Source organism: Rattus rattus, chromosome 1 (assembly GCF_011064425.1).
Source record: "Rattus rattus isolate New Zealand chromosome 1, Rrattus_CSIRO_v1, whole genome shotgun sequence".
Lineage (NCBI taxonomy): Eukaryota > Metazoa > Chordata > Mammalia > Rodentia > Muridae > Rattus > Rattus rattus.
The window spans coordinates 175,266,778-175,288,291 of NC_046154.1; the positions used below are offsets into that span (position 1 = coordinate 175,266,778).

At 38.8% G+C, this 21,514-nt stretch overlaps 1 protein-coding gene across 1 annotated transcript in view; it reads left to right on the top strand.

The window, feature by feature from the left end:
* Nucleotides 1–14,627, top strand: part of Eea1 (early endosome antigen 1) — a 104,865-nt gene extending 90,238 nt beyond the window's left edge. Inside the window, exons 20-29 of the mRNA XM_032911691.1 lie at nucleotides 103–204; nucleotides 1,093–1,287; nucleotides 3,537–3,719; nucleotides 8,632–8,817; nucleotides 9,592–9,723; nucleotides 10,963–11,148; nucleotides 11,757–11,995; nucleotides 12,463–12,583; nucleotides 13,726–13,824; nucleotides 14,359–14,627. Of these exons, the coding sequence (XP_032767582.1) occupies nucleotides 103–204; nucleotides 1,093–1,287; nucleotides 3,537–3,719; nucleotides 8,632–8,817; nucleotides 9,592–9,723; nucleotides 10,963–11,148; nucleotides 11,757–11,995; nucleotides 12,463–12,583; nucleotides 13,726–13,824; nucleotides 14,359–14,481 (1,566 nt within the window). The 3' untranslated portion in view covers nucleotides 14,482–14,627. The remainder of the gene's footprint in view (nucleotides 1–102; nucleotides 205–1,092; nucleotides 1,288–3,536; nucleotides 3,720–8,631; nucleotides 8,818–9,591; nucleotides 9,724–10,962; nucleotides 11,149–11,756; nucleotides 11,996–12,462; nucleotides 12,584–13,725; nucleotides 13,825–14,358) is intronic.
* The last annotated feature ends 6,887 nt before the right edge of the window (nucleotides 14,628–21,514 follow it).

Here is a 21,514-nt window from a genome sequence, read left to right on the forward strand (position 1 = left end):
ATGTGTGTAGGGGCCAGTTTATTTCCCTTTATTTTTCTTTCTAAACTGATCAATCACTTGTAAGTTATTACAGATGTTTTCAGTGTGATATTTCTTTATTAGGAAAAAGCTTGTAAAGAATTAAAGCATCAGCTTCAACAACAAACAGAAAGTGCACTGAAGGAGCAGAGTGAGCTGAGGAAGTCACTGGAGAAGGAGAGAGAGGTACAGTGCTCTCTCACTGTAAACATGTGGGCTGTAATGGGCTTTTGCTGTTAATTTTTCTTACCCTGATACGGAAATCAAGAGAACGCTTATTTCTGCAAAATAAAATGGCTTATGTGTTTATTTTAAAATTGTTACTTGTGTTCTAGTTATCACTAACAAAGTTTAAATTCATTTAAAATGTAAGGGCCTAGTAAAGAAATGGTTAGTTGATTCAGTTTTCTTTTTCTTAATTGTATAAGAGTTTTAATTAGATAAGGTTAAAGAACATTATAGTTGAAAAAATAATAGCATCTTAAACTTACTTCATTTGTTGCCCCAGTTTTCTTTTTATTTCTATGATAAACACTGACCAGAAACAGGTTGGGAAGGGAAAGATTTGGCTTACCCATCCCAGGCACAGCCCGGCATTGAGGGAGGTCAAGGCAGGGACTCAGGCAGAGTCCTTGGAGACGTGCTCTTTACTAGTTTACTCCCAAAGTTTGCTCACTTAGGTCTTGATACCCAGGACCACCTGGCCAGAGGGCAGCACCCACAGTGGGCTGGGCCCACCCATGTCAGTCATCAATCATGAAAATGCCCCACAGACTTGCCCACAGGGCAGTTCCTCAACTGAAGCTCTTCTTCCAAGATTGCTCCAGCTTAGGTCAAATTGACAAAAACCAACACCACATAGACAATGACAATATTAGTGACAAGAAGATATTTCTGGACTACTACACAGTAACCAAATGGTTCATGTCACTAATCACCTGTGAATAAATCATACTTGGAAGGTGGCTAAAGGTTCAATAATATCTCTGAAAAGTACTGTGTTGCTTGTAGCAGATACTCAGAGAATGTGTTTTCAATGAATAAATGAGTCAAATAAGTTTCAATTTCTTTTAGACTTCTCAACAGTTGATGATAGAACTCAATTCAGTCAAGGGAGAAGTCACACAGGCTCAAAATACATTAAAGCAGAAGGAGAAAGAAGAGCAGCAGCTTCAGGGGAACATTAATCAGCTGAAGCAAGCAACTGAGCAAAAGAAAAAGCAAATGGAAGCTCTTCAAGGAGAGCTTAAAAATGTTACTACACAAAAGGTACTGATGACATCGTTTACTTCTCACATGGGAGTTCACATAGCCTTAAGATGAGAGTTACAATGTAGATAAGTTTTACATATTTAAAATTATGTTAAATATAAAGCTTATATTTGATACATGATTTAAGACTGAATGTTCATTGGAATTTATTATTTAAATTTTTATAATCATTTGTCTAATAATCATGAATCATAAAAGCAGTGCTTGCTATTGGGACAATTGCTTATGTCACATTTCTACTGTTAGAAAAGTTAAAGAAATTACAGTAAATCATCCTTCCTACGGGAAAACAATGACAAAAATCATGGAGTGAAATGTATTTAAAAATTCAGTAATGTCAGATTTCCTACAGTATATTTGATATTTTATATTAAACCAGAATTTTTTTCTTTCCAAGAATAAAGGGACAATTTATTGCTAATATGCTGGTTTTATTATTAAAGATGCTCTTCTCTTATCCAAAGTGAGCTAACAGAATAGCTGTGTTTAGTGTAAACATATAAGAAAACTGAGGTTTTCCCATTGTTAGTTCTTGCACGTGGCCTTCAGTGAAGGAGGAACAGCCCTTACGTCTGTAGAGTGACCTAACCAGTCGTGTCATTAGAGGCAGCTGCCAAACTACCAAAGCAAAGAGAAGCAAAATGAGAAACAATACACGAAGCTTTGTCTTTACCAGTTTTTGTTATGCTACATTACATAAAAATAATTTTGTAAAAGCATAGGCCATGTTAGAAACATTTGTCTTTTGGTGCTTTCATATGTAATCAGAAATTGTAATATAATTGTCATGGTGTATTGTTTGTACATTTTTGCTAAGTCCTTTTCACTCTCCAACACGGCATGTCTGTGTATAGTGTACCTGACCGTACCTAGATCCCAGTTCTCCTCCCCCTCCCCACCCACACCCTGCCTTCTTATAGGCTCTTATACTACTTAGCCTTTCCCTTTGTAATTTTTTTTTTATTTTTGAGATAATTACATCATCTATTCCCCTCATTTCCTCCCCCAAACCCTCCCATATATACCTCCTTGCTCATTATTCATTAGATATCTCTGTATATGTAACAATATTAATGAAAGAAGACATAATGTCCTTTTCTTTAAATGATCACTGAGTTTAATTAGGTTCCTGGCATACATACATACATACATACATACATACATACATACACATTTTTTTATTCATAGGATGGATGTAGGGAATAATTCTATACTTGTGTACATTTTTTCCTTTTTCAGAAGTAGCTTTTTTTCTCACACAATATCCTGACTATGGTTTCCCTGCCCTCTACTCCTCCCAGCTCCTCCCCACCTCCCCTCCATCTGGATCCATGTCTTTCTGTGTCTCATTAGAAAACAAACAGGCTTCTAAGGGATAATAATAAAGTATAATAAGATAAAAACTTGTATACAGTTTTTAGTGATCAAATTAGAGATATTAGCATTTCTGTTTTCTGTAAACATTTTTTCATATCAAGAATTCTAAAGTCCTTCTCATGTTCTAGTACTTTGTAAAAGATAGAGTAAATTACCACAACTCACAGTCCTCGGGGCTTATTCCTCCTAGGAAGTCCTACTCAGTATCTCTCGATTCTCCTAGTGGCCCTGTCTTCTAAGCCTGCCAGAACTGAAGAATATATTTATTGTAAAAGCCAAGCATGTTTTCCCATTACATAGATGTAGTTTAAATATGTCTTATTTTTATATCTCTCCTACATATTCTTGAAGATAAGTTGATTTTAGAGAACTTTGAACTTAGTGAAATTTTCATTTTCTGAACTTAGTGAAATTTTCATTTTCTGTCTTGATATTAATAAAGATGACTTATAAAAGTTCACAGAGTTACTCTTGAGTTTTCACAAGTAGAAATTACATATTCAGATGAGCATGGTAGTGGCCTCTTAATTTCTTTCATGTGTAAATTTCTCTTACTACGGCCTATGACTTACTATGTCATTCAGGGAATGTGGCACTGTGTCTTATTGTGCATCATTGTTCGCTCCTGAGAGCAGAGCATGAGTACTGCCTGGGAGAGTGAATGTCTCTCTTTTCCTTCGATTGTGTTTGCATTTTAAATAGTATGGACTTGTTAGTCAGAAACTTAAAATTGGTTGCTCTTTACTAAAATAGAATTTTGGGCCATAAAGCAGGTTAGTATGTTTCTCAGATGTGTAGTTGTATAATTTTGTCTTACACTTGGCTGGCTTCTTACTGCGTTGTCTTGTAAATGCCTACTGGTGCTTTAGGCCCAGCTGGAGAGTAAACTGCAGCAGCAGGCGGCCCAGGCAGCCCAGGAACTTGCCTTGGAGAAAGGAAAGCTGTCAGCGCTGCAGAGCACCTATGACAAGTGCCAGGCCGACCTGCAACAGCTGCAGTCTGACCTCTATGGCAAAGAGTCTGAGCTTCTAGCCACAAGGCAAGACCTTAAGGTAAGTGCACTGCGGGGTGGCATAAAGCCCCAGAAACAATCCCCTTGCCTAATATCTGTGAAGTGTCATAGTCTTCTATTAAATAACACCTTTAATGTTCCTTTTTAAAAATTAGATCGTTTTATGTTAAAAATCATGATATATATGGTGAAATAATGTGGGCATATGTTATGGTATTAGCTTTTCTGAGGAGTTCGAAGCCTTCATTTGAGAGTACCTTTGGAGACTGGCTGGTTTTAAGCCAGTTGTGGGAAATGCAAGTGCTATTACTGTGGTCAAGCAAAGCTGACTTTGAGTGTTAGGTATTCGTCAGCTTCCTAACTTACAGGAATGCATAATGACTAAAGTCAGGCCAACTAAATATAGCCTTAATGAATAATACTGTACGATCAAATAGGACATCGTGTTTATTAAAGTGAAAGGAATAAATAAAATGGTTAGCAAATTTTATACAACACTGGCATATCCTTTCTTTAAAGGAAAGAGAATATTGTGTTCTTATACAGAGAACAAGCACCCTGCCTCTTTCCCTCATATCTTGTCTCTGTTTCTCTCTCTCTCTCCCTCTCTCTCTCTCTCTCTCTCTCTCTCTCTCTCTCTCTCTCATATCATATATATATGTATATATATATGTATATATATATATGTTATCTCCTTTCTTTAAGTGCACTACTGTAAAATTTTTTGTTGGTGAAATTTTGTATATATTTTGTATTTTATTCATGGGCTCCTGTGGGGAAGGATTTATGAGAAGAACCAGGCCACTTAGATATGTGAGTAGGTCCTAAACTATAGATAGAATTTGGAAATACAGTCTTTACAAGGTTGTCTGCTGATAGAAGGAACTGATTAGAACCAACCAGGAGTGCTAGCTTATATTTGGAATTTATATTAGGAAAGGAGGATCCAAATTATAAAGTATACTAAATGCTTAGCAAAAAACAATTGGATTTTATATTTGGGTTAAACAACAACAACAACAACAACAGGTCCAGCAGAGGGAAAAAATGAAAAATGTGCAGTTTTAAATTTTAACCAAGAAGCTAGTAGGGTGATCAATTAAGAATTTTCTCTCCTCCAGGGGATCTGCTGTCCTGCATGAATGGGATTCCCATTAACTCATGCAGGCACCTGTGCACATACAAATAAATAAAAATAAATTAACTAAAAATATCTTTCTCCACAAATTCTGGTAATTGGATGTGAGTTGGTTGTAACCAGGATAAAGTTAAGAGAATGGAAGGTGTAGAGGGCAGAGTTCATAAGTTTATAGCAGGCCCAGGGGAGGGCAAGGGATCTGTCATAAGGTGACACAGAGACAGGAAACTGAGAGGCACAAAGGAGGGCAAAAGGAGGCAGGTTAACCAGGGGCTTGGGGTGGAGTGTGGAGGCAGGGTACTGGAGAGGTGGCTCAGTAGCTAAGAACTGTTTTTCCAGAGGGCCTGAGTTGATTCCCAGTACCCACATGGCAGTTCACCACAGCTTGTATGTAACTTTAGTTCCACGGGATCTGTGTTCTATTTGACTTCTGTGGGTTCCACACACATTCGATGCCAAGGCATACATATACATAGGTAAAACATACATATACATAAAAAATGAAAATAAATCTTTAAAGAAAGAAAAGTTAGAACTGGTCATTTGATTAGTGTTAAAATGCTTGTTTGTTTGTTTGTTTGTTTGTTTTACAACACATTGAAAGGCAGGGAAGTTGTTTGCTTGTTTGACTATAGCACATTGAAAGGCAGGGAAGTTGCAGACGTTTGCATTTACCATAAAGGCAGAGAGGAGCCCTAGAGGACTTGCATGTGATCTGCACAAAAGAGAGAGTAGAAGGGCAGGCCTCGGGACAGCTTCACAGCAGGGCGGATGGAGCCTTTGCTGTGAAACTGCTATGGCAGGTGAGGCAGGCCCACTATACAGCAGAGCAGAACCATGATTGGAGGAGCTGTCTGGTTTACTTGAGGCCCTCCATCTTTTGCCACTATTTTCTGGATAACTATTTTTATCAACCATTTTTTTTTCCCTTTGCTTCAGTGAGCTGTTCTCGCATGTGGGCGATAAGGGAGAAGAGAAAGCATTCTACAAGGTGACACTTAACGGTGTAAGGCTTTCTGTTGTAGCTGTCAGTGTATATCTTAGGCTGACAGTGTGTACTTGGACACCAGCAGGTTGACCAGACTGGCCTACTCTGTGCTGTTAGCCCCATCTGCTGGATCGTTTATGAAATAGTTTACTTACTGGTATTTCTTTTGGCTGTAATCTGTGCTCTTATTTATCCAGAAAAATAGAAGTGGAATTCACTATTCAATTTAAATTCATAATATAAATTTATTTCTGAAGTGGAAGTGAAAATTGTAGGTTATGCATAATTAAACCTAAATCTTCTCATCCCAGTACTTTTTAAGCCATTTTATCAGACATCAGAAAAAGTAAGAACTAATAAAAAGGTTTCATTTGAAAAAAGTATGGGAAGACTTGTTTAATAAAAACAATTGGAACCACAAGGGACCACAGCAATGTTATAATCATGTCAAGACTGATAGTTGATCTACTCAGTGATTTACCTGTTGGCCTGGGCGTGGCTAAGGTAAAGATAGGAAAAGAAATGAACCAGAGGAGCATCCCCAGGTCAGCGATGCTGGGCAAGTGAGACGTGCACCACGGTTGTTTGTAGGAGCGTGACAGTAGATGTTCAGACACAGGGCAGAGCATTGGCCCTTGGCATCATCATGAAGACTTCATGACAGTCTAGCTTTCATCTCGACTTTAAAGAGCTAATTAATGGACTTTGAACATTTACATTTTTAGAGTCCATGCATTTAAAATCTTATAAACCAATGACACTTGGAGGATTTTGTGGTCCTTACAGAGTTTCTACTGCTTTCTTGGTTTTAGCAAGCCTGTTGCACCAGAACCTCTATTACCCAATTATGGTTTTAGTAGATTTATACCGTAGGCTTTGAAACTAGTTTATTTCAGTGCTAAGATCAAACTGAGAGTCTTATGCATGCCAGGCAAATCCTCTATACTAACCTACACCACCACCACCCCCAGCACAGTAAATTTTATTCTTTTAAAAGTCAGTTTTCCTTGTGACATATAGGCCAGCTGCCATGTGCCTCATTTTACACAGGGTCTCACGTTGGTTTCTTGTGTATTTGGTGGTGAGCATTTGCTCAGCTTCCCTGTAGTTTCCACTGCACATGCCACTCTTCCCTGATAAGGACCATTTTATGTAGGGTACTCAGTTAATACTGGCTGCCCGATTAATAGAAAACAAGTATGTGCTCCGTGCAATCCTTACGGCAGAGGTCCTTCTCTGAGTCGCACTACCTGGCTCCTTTCCAGGGGAAATGCTCCTTCAGTAAGAACCTGGACCTTTCTTGGGCCTGCCGAGGAGTGTGGTATCTAGTTCTCCCTCCCTGCAGATCCTCACACAAAGTAGCTGATGGTGGCAGTTCCCTTTCCTTAGGACCATATCCCCAAACGCAACCTAACAGGCACAAACGTAGCCCTTTCTTTGTCTATGATGGTAACTGACCTCACTTGTATTAGCCATCTCCCTCATTGCTGTGACAAAGCATCTGACAAAAGCTGCTGTAATATGGAAGCGGTTGTTTGTTTGTTTGTTTTTGACTCACAATAAGAATACCATGTTCACCATGACTGGAAGCTGTGGCAATAGGTGCTCAAGGCAGCAACAGGTCCCATGGTATCTGCAGAGACAGACATGAGAGTCCTGCCCAGCCTCTCTTCTTTTCACTAAGTCCTCAGTCCAGGAGCCTAGACCATGGAATGAGGCTGCCCACATTTAGGGTGGGCCTCTCTGTCTGGATTAACCTAGTTTAGGAACTCTTTCACAGCACCCTCAAAGGCTGGCTTCCACGGTAATCCCAAGCACTAACATGACAGTGTCCACTGCCACAGGAGGGACTTAGGGCCATCAGTAGCTATGTATTAACTCCGTCACTTGTACCTCTGAGACAGGCGGCAGAGGACCGGCCTGTAGCTGCTCAGAGTGCAGATACATAGAAGGCTAAATGTAATGACTGAGATCCCCAACTGTGGAATATCCCACAACAAAACTCAGCCTTGTTTGTCAAGGCATTTTCCAGGTCAGGGGACATTGATCCTAGAAAGTGTATCTGTGTGCCTATGTCACCATCAACTGCATTTCTTTTTAAATTGTTTTCTTTCATTTCTCCATTGATCTTTTCCCAACCATATCTGTGTTCTCTAAATACATTTGATAGAGTTGTTACTTACCTGAGATTCCTTCCTATTATAATTCCTCAATAAATGGTTTTAGATTATTTCTAGGGAACCTTCAGTGTTGTCTTTCCTCCCTGCCTCATCCCCTTTCCCTCCCAGTCAACCATATCCTGATAAAAGGTCTCTCTAAGCAGCTTTGGGCTGACTTGCTATGTGCTATGTTGACGAGGCTGACAGCCGACTCACAGAGCCACAGGCCTCTGGCTCAAGAGCGGGGATTAAAGGTGTATGCCACCAGGCCCAGCGGCTTTAGCTTCCAAGATCCTAATCGTGCTGAAGGTCCTAGTGCCTAGTATCTTTTTCTGACTATTTCTACATTTATCTAAGCTCGTGTACATAAACATTCATCCCAGTGTTTAACCTGCCTACAGCATTTACTGCTTTGATCTACTGTTTAAAGTTTGTAACCTGAAGGCATTGCGCTCTACCAGATAGCTCAGCTGTGGAGTAGGTCACCATGTAGGCTTGTATAATTACCCACTTCACTCTTCAGGGACAGATCTTCTAACAAAGATGTCCAGAGCTTGTCTCAGCATTGACATGTGATCATCAGCTATATGCTATTGTGCTTTTATTGACTGTTATGTTTATTGAAATTTACTAATCATAATAATTTGAGGAAATATTTTTTTGTAAGTGTGTAGAAGAGAAGCTTGCTCTGGCACAAGAAGACCTGATTTCAAACAGAAATCAAATTGGAAACCAAAATAAATCAATTCAAGAACTGCAGGCTGCCAAAGCTGCTTTGGAGCAGGACTTAGCAAAGAAGGAGGAGGCGCTCAAGGAGCAGAGTAAAGCACTGCAGGATGCGCAGAGAGAAAAGGTACCTCCTTCCTTACTCACCTCAGACTCTAGGCTGAGACCTAACGACTCAGCAGCTCCCCAAGTACCTGAGAACGCGAGAGGCTGTGCCGTCCGTCCTTGGAGGTCCTGGGTCTCAGCACTGCTTCCTTGGGGTGTCTCTCGTTTTCTTACTGCTTTTTTATAAGCATGCTTGTCACGCCATAGAAGTTTCTGTTATATTCCAAACTGGAATTCCCTTTAATTATAAAAATTGTCTTTAGGAGTGGGGATTGTGAAGCTGGAGGGGAGGAGATTCATGATTTATGACTCAAATTTAGACAGTTTGACATATGATATTTAATTGTGCTTAACTGCAAGACTTTAGCGCAGACACATCTTGTTTTAGTGTCAGCTCTATCTCTAGTAGATGAAATTTTATTTATAATAAAATATAAATTTTAAAATTTTTAATTTTTAAAATTTTATATAATTATTTATAAACTATAAATTGAAAAACTGACTCAAAATAGAGAAACTTATATAAAAGCAGTAATAGTATAGAAGTTATAAAATGAATAGTATTGCTATATTTCATAGTAGCCTCACTCTCCTAGGTACTGTTCACTTTATAGTATTTACTGAAACTACTTAATCTCAATGTTGACATTACCAAGGTAAATAGGAAGGGAGGATGCATAAACAGCCCTAGTTATCCTCAGTAGAAAGGTGCGAGCAGAGTCATAAACACAAACATTTTAACACACTAACTTTCAAGAAAGTGGATGGTTTATATTTATTTATAATTTCTTTACAGTCAGTGAAGGAAAAAGAACTAGTAACTGAAAAGTCTAAATTGTCAGAGATGGAGGAAATTAAATGTAGACAAGAAAAAGAAATCGCTAAACTCAAAGAAGAACTCAAGTCCCACAAACAAGAAAGCATAAAGGTAGGTTAATATAATATCTTTCCCTCTCATCTGTTGTACTTTAGTCCCTTACACTTATGTGTATTAAATAAGAGATTGAGAAAGACCCCACTATGTGCTAGACAAGTTATTTTACTGTTTTTGACAAATACCATGGCCACAGTGCTCTTTATTGCATGCTATCTGTGTCCATATTGTAACCTACTTTTGTTCTCTGATTACTGAATAAAGTAAGCAGCTGCAGGGTAAGTTTAGATTGGCATGGTGAAGTGGGATACTTGATTTAGAACATTCTGTTGAGGAGTAATCATTTACAAGCATGCAAGACTTCAGATTTAATCCTATGCGTTAGCTTTTTATTCCTTAGAAACATAGACAGGGTGTTGGTTACGGAAGCTCTCTGCCATATGCTTTGTGAAGTACTGTGCAGTTTCATGAGAAAGCTCAAGTGCTGTCTCTGGGGCTCCCCTGATGGCCTTTCTATCTGTGGGCATTCTTACCATTTACCTCAGTTTGTCTCAGGTTCTCTGTTCTTCCAGTCCGTGTGTGACTCTTAAGACATATATACTCAAACATAATACTATGTTCGAAGACTGAATGATTACCCTGTAAACACGTGTTAAGTGAGCAAACTGGAAGAAAGGTATAGGGATAGGCTTTGGATGATGTAGTTAAAACATGAGCATGGAGAGTATCACCTAAGAGAAATTATTAGTGAGTAGGAAGTAAATATCTTGCATGTTAAATAAGTGGTTTGAAATATTGAACTTAAAGACTCCTTTATATCTGGTGGTATGAAAACTTATATGAATTTCAACTGTCATTTGACATATTGATTAAAAGTTGTCTTAGTGTGCTTTCTGTCTATCACATGCTGTGATAGAACACCATGAACAAAAGCAAGCTGGAGAGGAAAGGGTTTGTTTCATTTTGTAATTCTCAGGTCATATTCTATCACTGAGGAAAGTCAAGGCAGGAACTTGAGGCAGGAACCTGGCAGCCTGAAGCAGAAGCTGTGGAGAAGTGCTGTGTAGTGGCTTGTTCAGCTTGCTTTCTTACAACACCCAGGACCACAAGACCAGGGGTAGCACCACAGTCAGCTGGGCACACCCATATCAATCAAGAAGATACCTCTCAGCTTTTCCACAGGCCACCTGGTGATAGCATTTTCTCCATTGAGATTCCTTCTTCCCTTGTGTCAAGTTAACAGAAAATTAGCCTGTACATAGGGTTGATTTCTTTCTGGCTTTTTTTCAACAGGAAGTAACAAATCTCAAGGATGCCAAACAACTTTTGATTCAACAGAAATTAGAACTTCAAGGCAAAGTGGACTCACTGAAGGCAGCTCTTGAGCAGGAGAAGGAGAGTCAGCAGCTAATGCAAGAGCAGATGAAGAAGGAAGAAGAGAAGCGGAAGGAAGAATTTTCTGAGAAAGAAGCGAAACTGGTCAGTGAATTAACTTAATAGCAGGAAATGAGCTTTAAAGTAGAGGTTAGAATCACTCCAGTAAGATTTTTCTACCTAGAGACTGTGAGTGAAGTGGGTAAAAACTGGCAACAGAAACTTTGGGTTGGAATTACAGTGACCGAAGCTTGCTTTTCCTTCCCTGCATTGTGTTTCCTTATAGGAAACATCTGGCTTTCCTTTGTTGAACTGACTCCGATCTTACCAGATTGCTTTGTAGAATGTTCTAATTGACCAAGAGGAGGGAGGTGCACTGAGGCAGGAGAACCTCACTTTGTCGACAGGACATCTTCTTTCTTGTACCATGGACATCTGCCCTGGTCCTGGCACAAGTTGTGTCACTTTTATCTCTGTCTGCTGAGAGCCTCACAGACCCTCATTTCTGGATCATGACTTTTGAGCAAGCCTATTTAAATTACATATTTGGTTTACAGAATTAGGATTTTAGTGTTATGCCAAAAAAATGTTCTCCTGTCTCCTTTCCAGGAGAAGCAATATGATTGATATGTTTGGCATTTTAACTTCAATGAGTAAAAATATTATTTTGTACTACTTATACAATAGCTTCCCCTTTCCTATTTTTTCCTCAGCATTCTGAAATAAAAGAAAAGGAAGCAGGAATGAAGAAACATGAAGAAAATGAGGCTAAGCTTACCATGCAGGTCACAACATTAAATGAAAACTTGGGTACTGTGAAGAAGGAGTGGCAGTCTAGTCAACGGAGAGTGAGTGAGCTTGAGAAGCAAACAGATGACTTACGGGGTGAAATCGCTGTCTTAGAAGCAACTGTTCAGAATAATCAAGATGAAAGAAGAGCACTGCTAGAGAGGTGACTGATGTCTGATGAAATTAGTACTTGCAGGGCATGGTGGTGGTGGTGGTGGTGGTGGTGGTGGTGGTGGTGGTGCAGGCACATCTTTAATTTCAGCCCTCAGGAGGCAGAGGTGGGTGGATCTCTTCATTTCAAGGCCGCCCTAGTCAACAGAGTGAGTTCCAGGACAGCTAGGGCTACACAGAGAATCCCTGCCTGGCAAAAAGCCAAAAAATAATTTAAAAAAATTAGTTTGTATCTATTATAAATAAGAAATATTGTCCACCTTTTCCTACTAGACCAAAAGTTGATGAAAGTGTGTAACCCTTGCAGGTATGTAAGCAACCATTTAAAAAATCAGACTTTAAAAGAAAATAAATAGCTGAATTGTATAAAATTACCAAAGTATTCCATTAGTTCTCTTCCGGAAAGGTCTTTAATGATTTCTTAAATATTAACTTTGGCTTTGCAATCTATTCTGTAAGATGTCTTAAAGGAGAAGGTGAAATAGAAAAGCTTCAGACCAAAGTCCTAGAGTTGCAAAGAAAGCTGGACAACACAACTGCAGCTGTGCAGGAGCTGGGCAGAGAAAACCAGTCCCTACAGGTAAGACGCCTGGTGACTCAGATACTTTCTTACCCTCCAGTTTCTCTCTCCCTGTGAGCACCACTCCCTCAGTCTCCTTATCTCCTTTGTTAATATTTCTGACAAGCTGGCTTGTAGTGCAGCTGTTTCTGTTCTTTAGCTCTGTGAAGCTTCCTAGATGATTCATTACATCCTTGTAGTTTGCATAGTTGAGAATTACATATTTTTGAACTCATGTTTTTAGAGTTCTTTCCCACGGCCTTGAGGGCTGCCCTGGAGATCTCAGTGTTTACCATTTTGCTGAGAAATTAGCCACACCTGTGCCTCCTGGACTCAGGAGGTCTCTGATTATCATGCAGCGATTAACCTTGGCAGAGAAGACAATTTTCAGGAGAGGAGCATAAAAATGTGTACATTATCATTATAAAAACAGGCCTTATTCCCACAGCAACCATCAACACTCATGGAGGCCCACACCTGCTGGCTCTGTTGCAGGGGCAGGAACCATATCCTTCTCTCCTGTACATGGCCATGCAGAACTGGGCAACTCCTTGTAGAGATATTTTGTAGATTTTTAGTAGTACTTATCTGAAAGATAAAAAGGTTCCAGAGGCCTCTTGTTTGAGAGTGACATCATTCTAGGACTGTCACAGAAGAAGAAATTTTAAACATTCAGGAACACAAAGGAATAAATAAATAAGTTGGTAGGTATTTAAAGGAATGATCTCAAGCTAGGCATGGTGGTGCAGATCTTTAAATCTAGCGCTACAAAGGAAGAGGCAGGGAGATCACTTCAAGTTGGAAGTCAGCCTGGACTACAAATCAAGACCTTGTCTCATCTCAAGCAGGGAGGGGGCCGGCAGCAAAAGTGAACAGAAAGTGAGGTGATCATGAGGAAAGTGTGCTGCTGTTATACGGCACATGTAAAACTGCCAGAATTCTGTAATTGTTGTAGCCTCGGAAAATAAAAATATTATTTAATTCTGTTTTGTTGTTCAGATTTATGAATGTAGCTATTCTGACAAATGGAATAGTATTTCTGACTGTAAAATTTTGTTTCATATAGCGTAAAGTCAAAATTTTGTAAATACCTGCAGCAGGTGACCAGTTCACCATTCTGTAAAATGTTACATATCTAATGTATCAAACCTTTTTAAAAACAGATCAAACACACACAAGCCCTGAACAGAAAGTGGGCAGAAGACAACGAGGTACAGAACTGCATGTCCTGTGGGAAGTGCTTCTCAGTCACCGTGCGGCGGGTGAGCCACCCCAGAGCTGCGCTGTGGGGTCCTTAATATCAGTGCATGCAGGCCAGGTTCTGGTTATCTCATGTGTTTGAATCTTAGTTTTAAATCCAGTTACTTCTTTTTTACTGGCTGTTCTCTGGAGCAGTTTTCTGAAGTAGTTAGTCAACTTGTGTGTCTTAATTATACATGACTTCTTTTAAAAGAAGCAAAAGCAGAGCCATTTACAGAAATGTACTATATATAAGTGTATTATGTTTACATTCCAAGTGAAGAAGACAGTGTTCCTGGGGCTTTGGTGAACAGGAAGAGTGCTTTAAAAGAAGGGCTTCCTAGACTTCTCGTGGGAATTCTAGGATTGAAGCAAAGCCCATCTAAAATGATACCTCTGTGTTTGACCAGTTTATGGATTAGATTACATGGGGGATAATCTCACACACTCACAGAGTATCATCAGACCTTCACACTGTGCTTTGTAACAGTCGTGTAGCTTAGAAAGTTCGTGCCATAGTGTCTGTCCTTGAAACTGTTTAATTTTTGTCTTACCAGCACCACTGCCGACAGTGTGGAAATATCTTCTGTGCCGAGTGTTCAGCCAAAAACGCCTTAACTCCTTCTTCGAAGAAGCCTGTTCGTGTCTGTGATGCATGTTTCAATGATTTGCAAGGATAACGGGTTATCACAAGTGCAGAGTAGTATTACACTAACATTAGACTCTTAATAAATTGATTTGGACTCTGGTTGCATACTAGGCCAAATTGAAATTCGTATATTTTGGAATGATACCAGTATCAAGTAAAACTCTTCTATTTTTGTGAGACTTGGGTTCATCTTTAATTACTTTTTTCCATTAAGCCCCTAAACCAGCTTTCATGCCAAGGTCAGAATTAGCCAATGAAATGTAAATAATCTTTGGACAGAAAATAGCAATGTATTTTTTTAAATATAATTTAATTATTCACAAATGATGAGTACACTTCCTTAGCTTCTTTCTCTCAGATTATGTGTAGAGTGTCTGGATGGCTTGTGTCACTTGTGGCTTTGTTGCACAGTAACAATTCTCTCGGTGGAGTCATGCACAGGAATGTAACACTTACTGTTTTTCTCATGTATAGGTCTGTAGCTCAATTATGTTGTTATACATATTACTTGAGTGTTGTAAATGCAGTTTATGCTAAATGATGTGTTAACCATGAATTTGAGTGTGTTTTTGTTTGGGCAGTATTGATTAAATTCTCAAGTAGATTTGACGAACTCCTATATAAAATTTATGGTACTTCTGGGATTGTATTTATGAAACTAGAGTTAATTTCCATTTCTCTATCTTATTTCAGACACCCACACAGTCCCCTAAAATATTGTATGAAACTCTCCCCCGCCCCCTAAACTGGAGGGTGAGTAGTAGAGCCCTGGGGTGGCCTGGTCTCGTTTGTTTGCTGGTGGAAAGTTTTCTGAAATGATCTCACAGCACAGCCTCACTCCCTCCTCTCGGCATCTTTAGGAGTTTGCTGTTTAATCTTCCTAAGTGTAGCTCAGCCTCACTGTAATTGTGCTTGCAGTTTAGCCTTTCAGAGTTAGGAACTGCTATTGCTACTGCTACTGTTGTATCTGAAGACAAACAGGAAGGAAATAGTAAAATTCTTCTTTATCGTTCTCTAACCCAATAGGAAAGAATACATGGACACTTAGAACGCTGGCTTCATGTCTCTGGTGAGGGGTCCATAGTGACTGGGGATCTTTTAACTTTGTAAAAGTAGTGCTGTGAGATTACACAACAGCTACAGAACAGGTCCGTATAGCCCTCCCCTCCATATACCTAAGAGCGCCTAAATTATGATAAAAATGAAAACACAGTTGCTAGACCCTTTAAAGGTCATTTGTCTGCCAACCGATAAGCTTATCGTTGGGAAAGCATCTGAAGACTGAGCTTAATACTTACTAGGTTTTAAATTATCTTTCTGAAGAAGAAATATAAAGTTATACATTGAATCATTGCAGTCACTTAATAGTAATAGCAGGGAAAGATAAGAGCTAATGCTTCATTTGCAAGAAAGAATTTATAATACACACTGCTGTCAGGAATATGCTGGAATCTTCATGTTTATGACATACAACATACACAAACTAGAGGCTGACATACAATTTTTAATCATTAAGCAAAGTTAAACCCTGCTTTTGGTAATTACTAAGGATGCTGATTATATCCCAGGACCTGGATAAGTACATATCCTTGGGCTCTATATTAAAAATAATAGTTGGGCAATAGACTGAGCTCCTCATGCAATTTACATAATTGCGAACCCTTTCAGGTGGTCCTAATTCTACATCTTTGGTTTTTGCATATAAATACCTAGAAGTATGTGAGAAAAATGCACATATTCACAGCACTACTTTGTGAAAATTCTGGATTAAAATATTTGTTCATTTCATCAGTTAATTGAAGACACTGAAGACCCCCACTTCACAAAAAATAGGGATGGCAAAAAGAAAACCATATGTGTTTATAGTAGTTTTCTTGTTTCCCCCAATTAACCTTATGTCGTAGGTCCCAAATAGTGTCTCTACTTAATGTCTCTACTACACTCTACTGTACTGATGACACAAAGAAGCCAAAAACCATTTGTTCCTCTTAACTATTACCAGTTCAGTATGGACTAGAAACAAAAACCTTAAGATTTTTTTTCTCGTTTAATTAAGAAGTCTTGTGAGTTCTTTCTGGCTGTACAGTTCGATGTTTGCTAGTAGTGTTGTATCATCAGGGGGTCGGAGCTGCCATGCACAGAGTCTGATTCTTGGCTATCATGCGAAATTGGTATCAGGTATTGGCAAACTGCAAACCCCAGCACAGAAAAGGGAGTTAAAATCAGGTTGTGCTGGGTTTGTGTACAATAAACTGTATGTACAGAATATTTGTAATAGATAGCAGGTAAAGCTGCGATATAGGACTTACTCGCTTTGAAGAAAGAGAGGAAAGAAAGAAACACAAAAACCTCAGTGCAGTATACGAATAAACATTTTGTTCAACTACCTCTTAAAGTGGAATTAGCTAGTTTAATAGTTTCCTTATTGTAATATTAAATAGCAACTGCCAAATTTATGTTCCCATGACTCTTGAAAGGTCTTCATGATTATTTTATATAGTTTCGAGGTCTTTATGGCTACTTTTTTACTCTTGCATTTGCATAAGATGTTTAGCCTTTAAGTAGAAGGCAAATGACAGCCGTATATTTTGATATTTGTGACCTGTTTAACTATAGCAGTTTTTTTAATGCACTTTGGCTATTAAAACCATGGATAACTTGATCTATAAGATTTAAATGTGCCATCAATTTAGTACTCCTAAGACATAAGCTTGATGAATGATCTTCTAGAATTATAATGTGCCACATTTTTTTGTCTTAATTGCCCTTTGCCTGAATTTCAATGATCAAATTGTTATTGTTGCACATGTGAATACTGTGTATAAACTTCCTGAATTCATGTAAAGTTGTATGATATAGAATAAAAGCCCACTGTGTTCTTTCTGTAAGTAGTGATGAACTAACTGTAACATGGTCCAGCCACAGACAAGTCTAACATTTTATGCTTCTCTGAATTGGATCCTGTATCCATAGCCTCTGTACATAGTTTTGCATGAGTATTTTCTCCTTTAGTTTTGGGTTCGTTATTTATATTGTGTTTACTATTTGTGATCATGTAGTTGTGCCTTATTTTGTGAAAGTTTAGCTCAGTAAATACTGTAATTTCTAATCCAAGTGATTAGAAAGTTACCAATTATAAATAAATATAACTGATAAATTATAAGACAGCATTTAAATCTGTATAAAGAGCAATGGAAGGATCCTTATTGAATTGCCACTTCTGTTTTTTTTTTAATATGTTAAAGATGATATTAAAGACCATTTCTTTGTAGTAGATGTTATCCAGTGACTGTGATTGTTTTGCCTGCTTTAAAGAGAACATGCTATTAGTTGTTCTTTAAAAATTCACCAAATGCTAGGACTTTGCCCTGGGATATGGCAGTGGCCATGTTATAATTTATATACCTTAAGATAGTAATTAAGCTCCTGATCCCAAGAGATCATTAATGCCATTTTGGTTGAGATGTTCTCTTTTCATCCTTCACACTAAGTTTGTAGAAAATGAACAAAACTAAAAAGAAATATTAAAAAATATAATCAATCCGTTCTTTCATTGTGTATATACATTTAATACCCATTTGGCCATTTAAAGATACTTTTGTGAAAATCTAATACCCAAATGTTTTTTTGTTACCTTTTTCCTACATCCTACTGTTCCAAAATGAATTGTTCATTTCCATATTTAACTCAAGTGTTCATTAAACTCTGAGGAATTTAATTTGTACATTCTTAAGCATGTGATATGTCATATAGTAGGTGTCATTTTTGTGTGCTGTGCAGAATTCATATTTCTCCATGACCTGTCCTAGAGCTACTTATATTTTTTTCTCCTAATTTTTATGCTAACACTCTCCTTAACGATATTCACAGAGCAGACTAGTTCTTATGCATATGAACATGTGATTTCTGGGCTAAAGGAATCCAAAAGTTACCTCATCTAGTTTATTACTAAAACTCCCTGAAAAGTCAGCATCAAACTTCCTTCTTAAAACCAATTTATATAACCTGAAATTTCTTCATAAGTCTTACCTTGCAAAAATCTCTTTAGCCTTTCTTCTTGGACCTAACTACTTTTAGTTCTATACAGATGCCATTGTTAGGAACTCATTAGATGTATGCTCTTTGTCCTTCCTCCCCTTGTTTATTTCTCCTCCTGTTTACTTTAAGCCAGCATGGAAATGAGTGGGTTGTACTGTGGAGTCTATTCTTCCCCATCATTTCACTCCCATCCTCTTGCTTACTCTAACAAGTAACTGGTTCCTTTGCATGTTCCTCTGTCCTGCACGCCCTGGGGCGGTCTGGCTTTCCTGTGGAGAGTACTGCTCCTCGGGCATTCCCTGGCCTCACCCGGCCCAGGAGAATAACTGCATACAGCTTCCTCAACAATAAGCACTCTATCCTTTACTTCAGCTTAATTAAATAAATCAACTAAGGCTTTGGCTGTCTTAGGCAAACTTGATAAATCTGTTATTTCCACTCCATAAATTACAAAAAGTACCATGCCTGAAATTGAAATTTGTAGACTTTCATTGGTATATTCTGACCCTAAGGCCATTTCCTTGAATGAAATTAATAATATATTTCTTCATGATAAATATACTAGTTCAAGTTGATTTTCTTGATAATTCTAGTGGTTTTAAATATGTCAGATGCAATCAGGTGACTACAGTGCTTACACATGTATGCAGTCAAACCCACAAAATAATTTTTGACAAACATCATCATTCTTCAAACCGTGAAGCCAAGACAACATTTTCTCACTGTTTCAACGCTCATGGCAAAGGGCTAACTGATAAACAGAAAATAAATACTTATTTTCTTCTTAAAATACTTTATTAGCTTTCCCTTCAAGTTCTCTACTTTCAAGTTAGAGCATTGTAAATGTACCTAAGATAATTAAACTAGGAATGTTAAAACTGATATTAAAATATATACGTTTATTTCTTGATATAGTAAAAGAAATGAAGCCCAGTATCAAACAGCACCACTGTGTTTGAGGTAGGGCTATAAAGCAAGCAGTTTACAGGTGATCCAGGAAAACGCATATCCTTAGTATATGTGTGCAGAGTCGACGCTCGTTCTGGTACCTCCGTCATCATTCCCCTTTGCATGTGTGCACCCACTCATGCCTCTCAGTCTACATCAGACAGGCTCGAGAAGGGAGTGTGGATGTCAGCGCACGTGTGAGGGAGACTCCCTGCAGAGCTCAGGCTGTTAGTCATACAGAGTGCATCTAGAGTGCATGCTTTTTTCTTGTCATCACTAGATAGATAAGTGCTTTTTAAAAAAGTTTCAATGAACAAACACCTTAATCCTAACCTGCAAAAAAGTTTTCCATTTTTAGGTCCCTAAACTTGAGGGGATTATGAAGGCGATGCAAAGAAAGATGCCTCCTTGGCTTCCCGACTCTGGGTTCAGCCAGCAGTTCCCTCTGCTCCTTGTTCCATCCTTGTTTTCTGTGGAAAAGGGGAAAATGTGTATAAAATGTGTAAATAAGAATTTGAATTTTAACTGAAAATTCCTTACATATTTATATTAATAGTCCCCTTTGTAATTGTTGATTTTCTTCTTGACCCCCACTATAAACACTTCTGGTCAGACAGGAAATTCCAAATGAAGTAAACTAGTTCGGTGTGCAAGTTGGATGGACAGGCTTGGGCAGTAAGATAGGAGAGTTGCGGTACAGATAAAAGGCAGAGCTGGTTCCCGCACATTCCCACTCCTCACGCCCCCGCTGTTCCTCTGTCAGCTGCTCTCACACACTGTGCCCTGGCTGGTTGTTACCACATCTGACACGCACATCGAAACATCGCGTTCCGCGGGCAGTTCTAGCGCGGCAACCCGCTGTGCTAGCCCCAGGCATTCTGTAGCCTAGCACAGCCTCAGAGAGGTTACCTCTGCCTGCTGGGAACTTTGCTCACATCCCCTGTAGCCCGGTAAAATCAAAGCTCTAGAAACTTGTAGTTTAACAATTAGATTTATATGTTAAATTCTCAGTCTACAATACATCCACAGAATAAATTCACTGCCAATTAATAAAGATAGAAACCGCCCACCTAGACAAGATAAAACTGACCTAGACCACCTGGACCGGAACCCTCCTCTGTCTCCACCTTCCTTGGAGCCTCCATCCATTTTTTAATTTTTACCGCAACATGGGAGCTGCAGTGCTCAGAGCCGAGTTACTAGAAATATTGCTACTGAGAGCCTAAGTCACAGAGAGCTGAATTTCTTAAATACCAATGAAAAAGTAGTTTGTTAATTAATGGCATCGTCTTTTAAAAAAAAAAACAACCTGATGGGGTGAACTAGCAGATTGAGTTCTTAGTAACGCGTGCCAGGAAAGGCGGTAAACATCTCTAATGGTAGAACTTCGGAGTCTGAGGCTGAAGGATCATGAGTTTGATGCCAGCTTGGCTATGTAGCAAGTTTTAGGTCTCTCGGGCCACGTAATGAGACTAGGGCTAAAAAACCCCAATATTAATAGTAATAATAATAATAGTAATAATAATAATATTACACTTGGTGTCTGGTCATGCTGTTGCCTTGATGGAAACTTATACGAAGGACAATGACCTTTAAAACATAACCAGGTCGGGGTCAGTCAAGGGCTCATTTTCCTCCGTAGCTGTAAGAACAATGGTTTAGTTTCAGAGACTGAAGAACAGACTTGGTATGGTTCGTCGTGCCAAGCTCATGAGGTTGTTATTTTTATTTAGCAATTGATTGCGGCATCTGAAAGCTGGATTACTGTGATCCTAAGCATTTATTTCCCTTCTGAAAGAAGCCGAGGAGCTGAGGCAGCTGCTTGTTGTGTGGCAGGAGAAACCAGGAGAGGCTGTGTGCTCTACAAGTGAGGTTTCTGACAGGATATACATTGTCTGTGCTCTCCCCAACATCCTCCTCCCACGTCACTTTTAAGAATCAAAAACTTGCAAAAGGGAGATACATACTCAGATGTTTTCCATGTGGGCTTGTGCTAAGAATGCTGCTGGACGCCGTCAGTATTGTTTCATATTATATATAAAAAAAGTGTTTCTCAGCCCCAAAACTAGAAAATAATA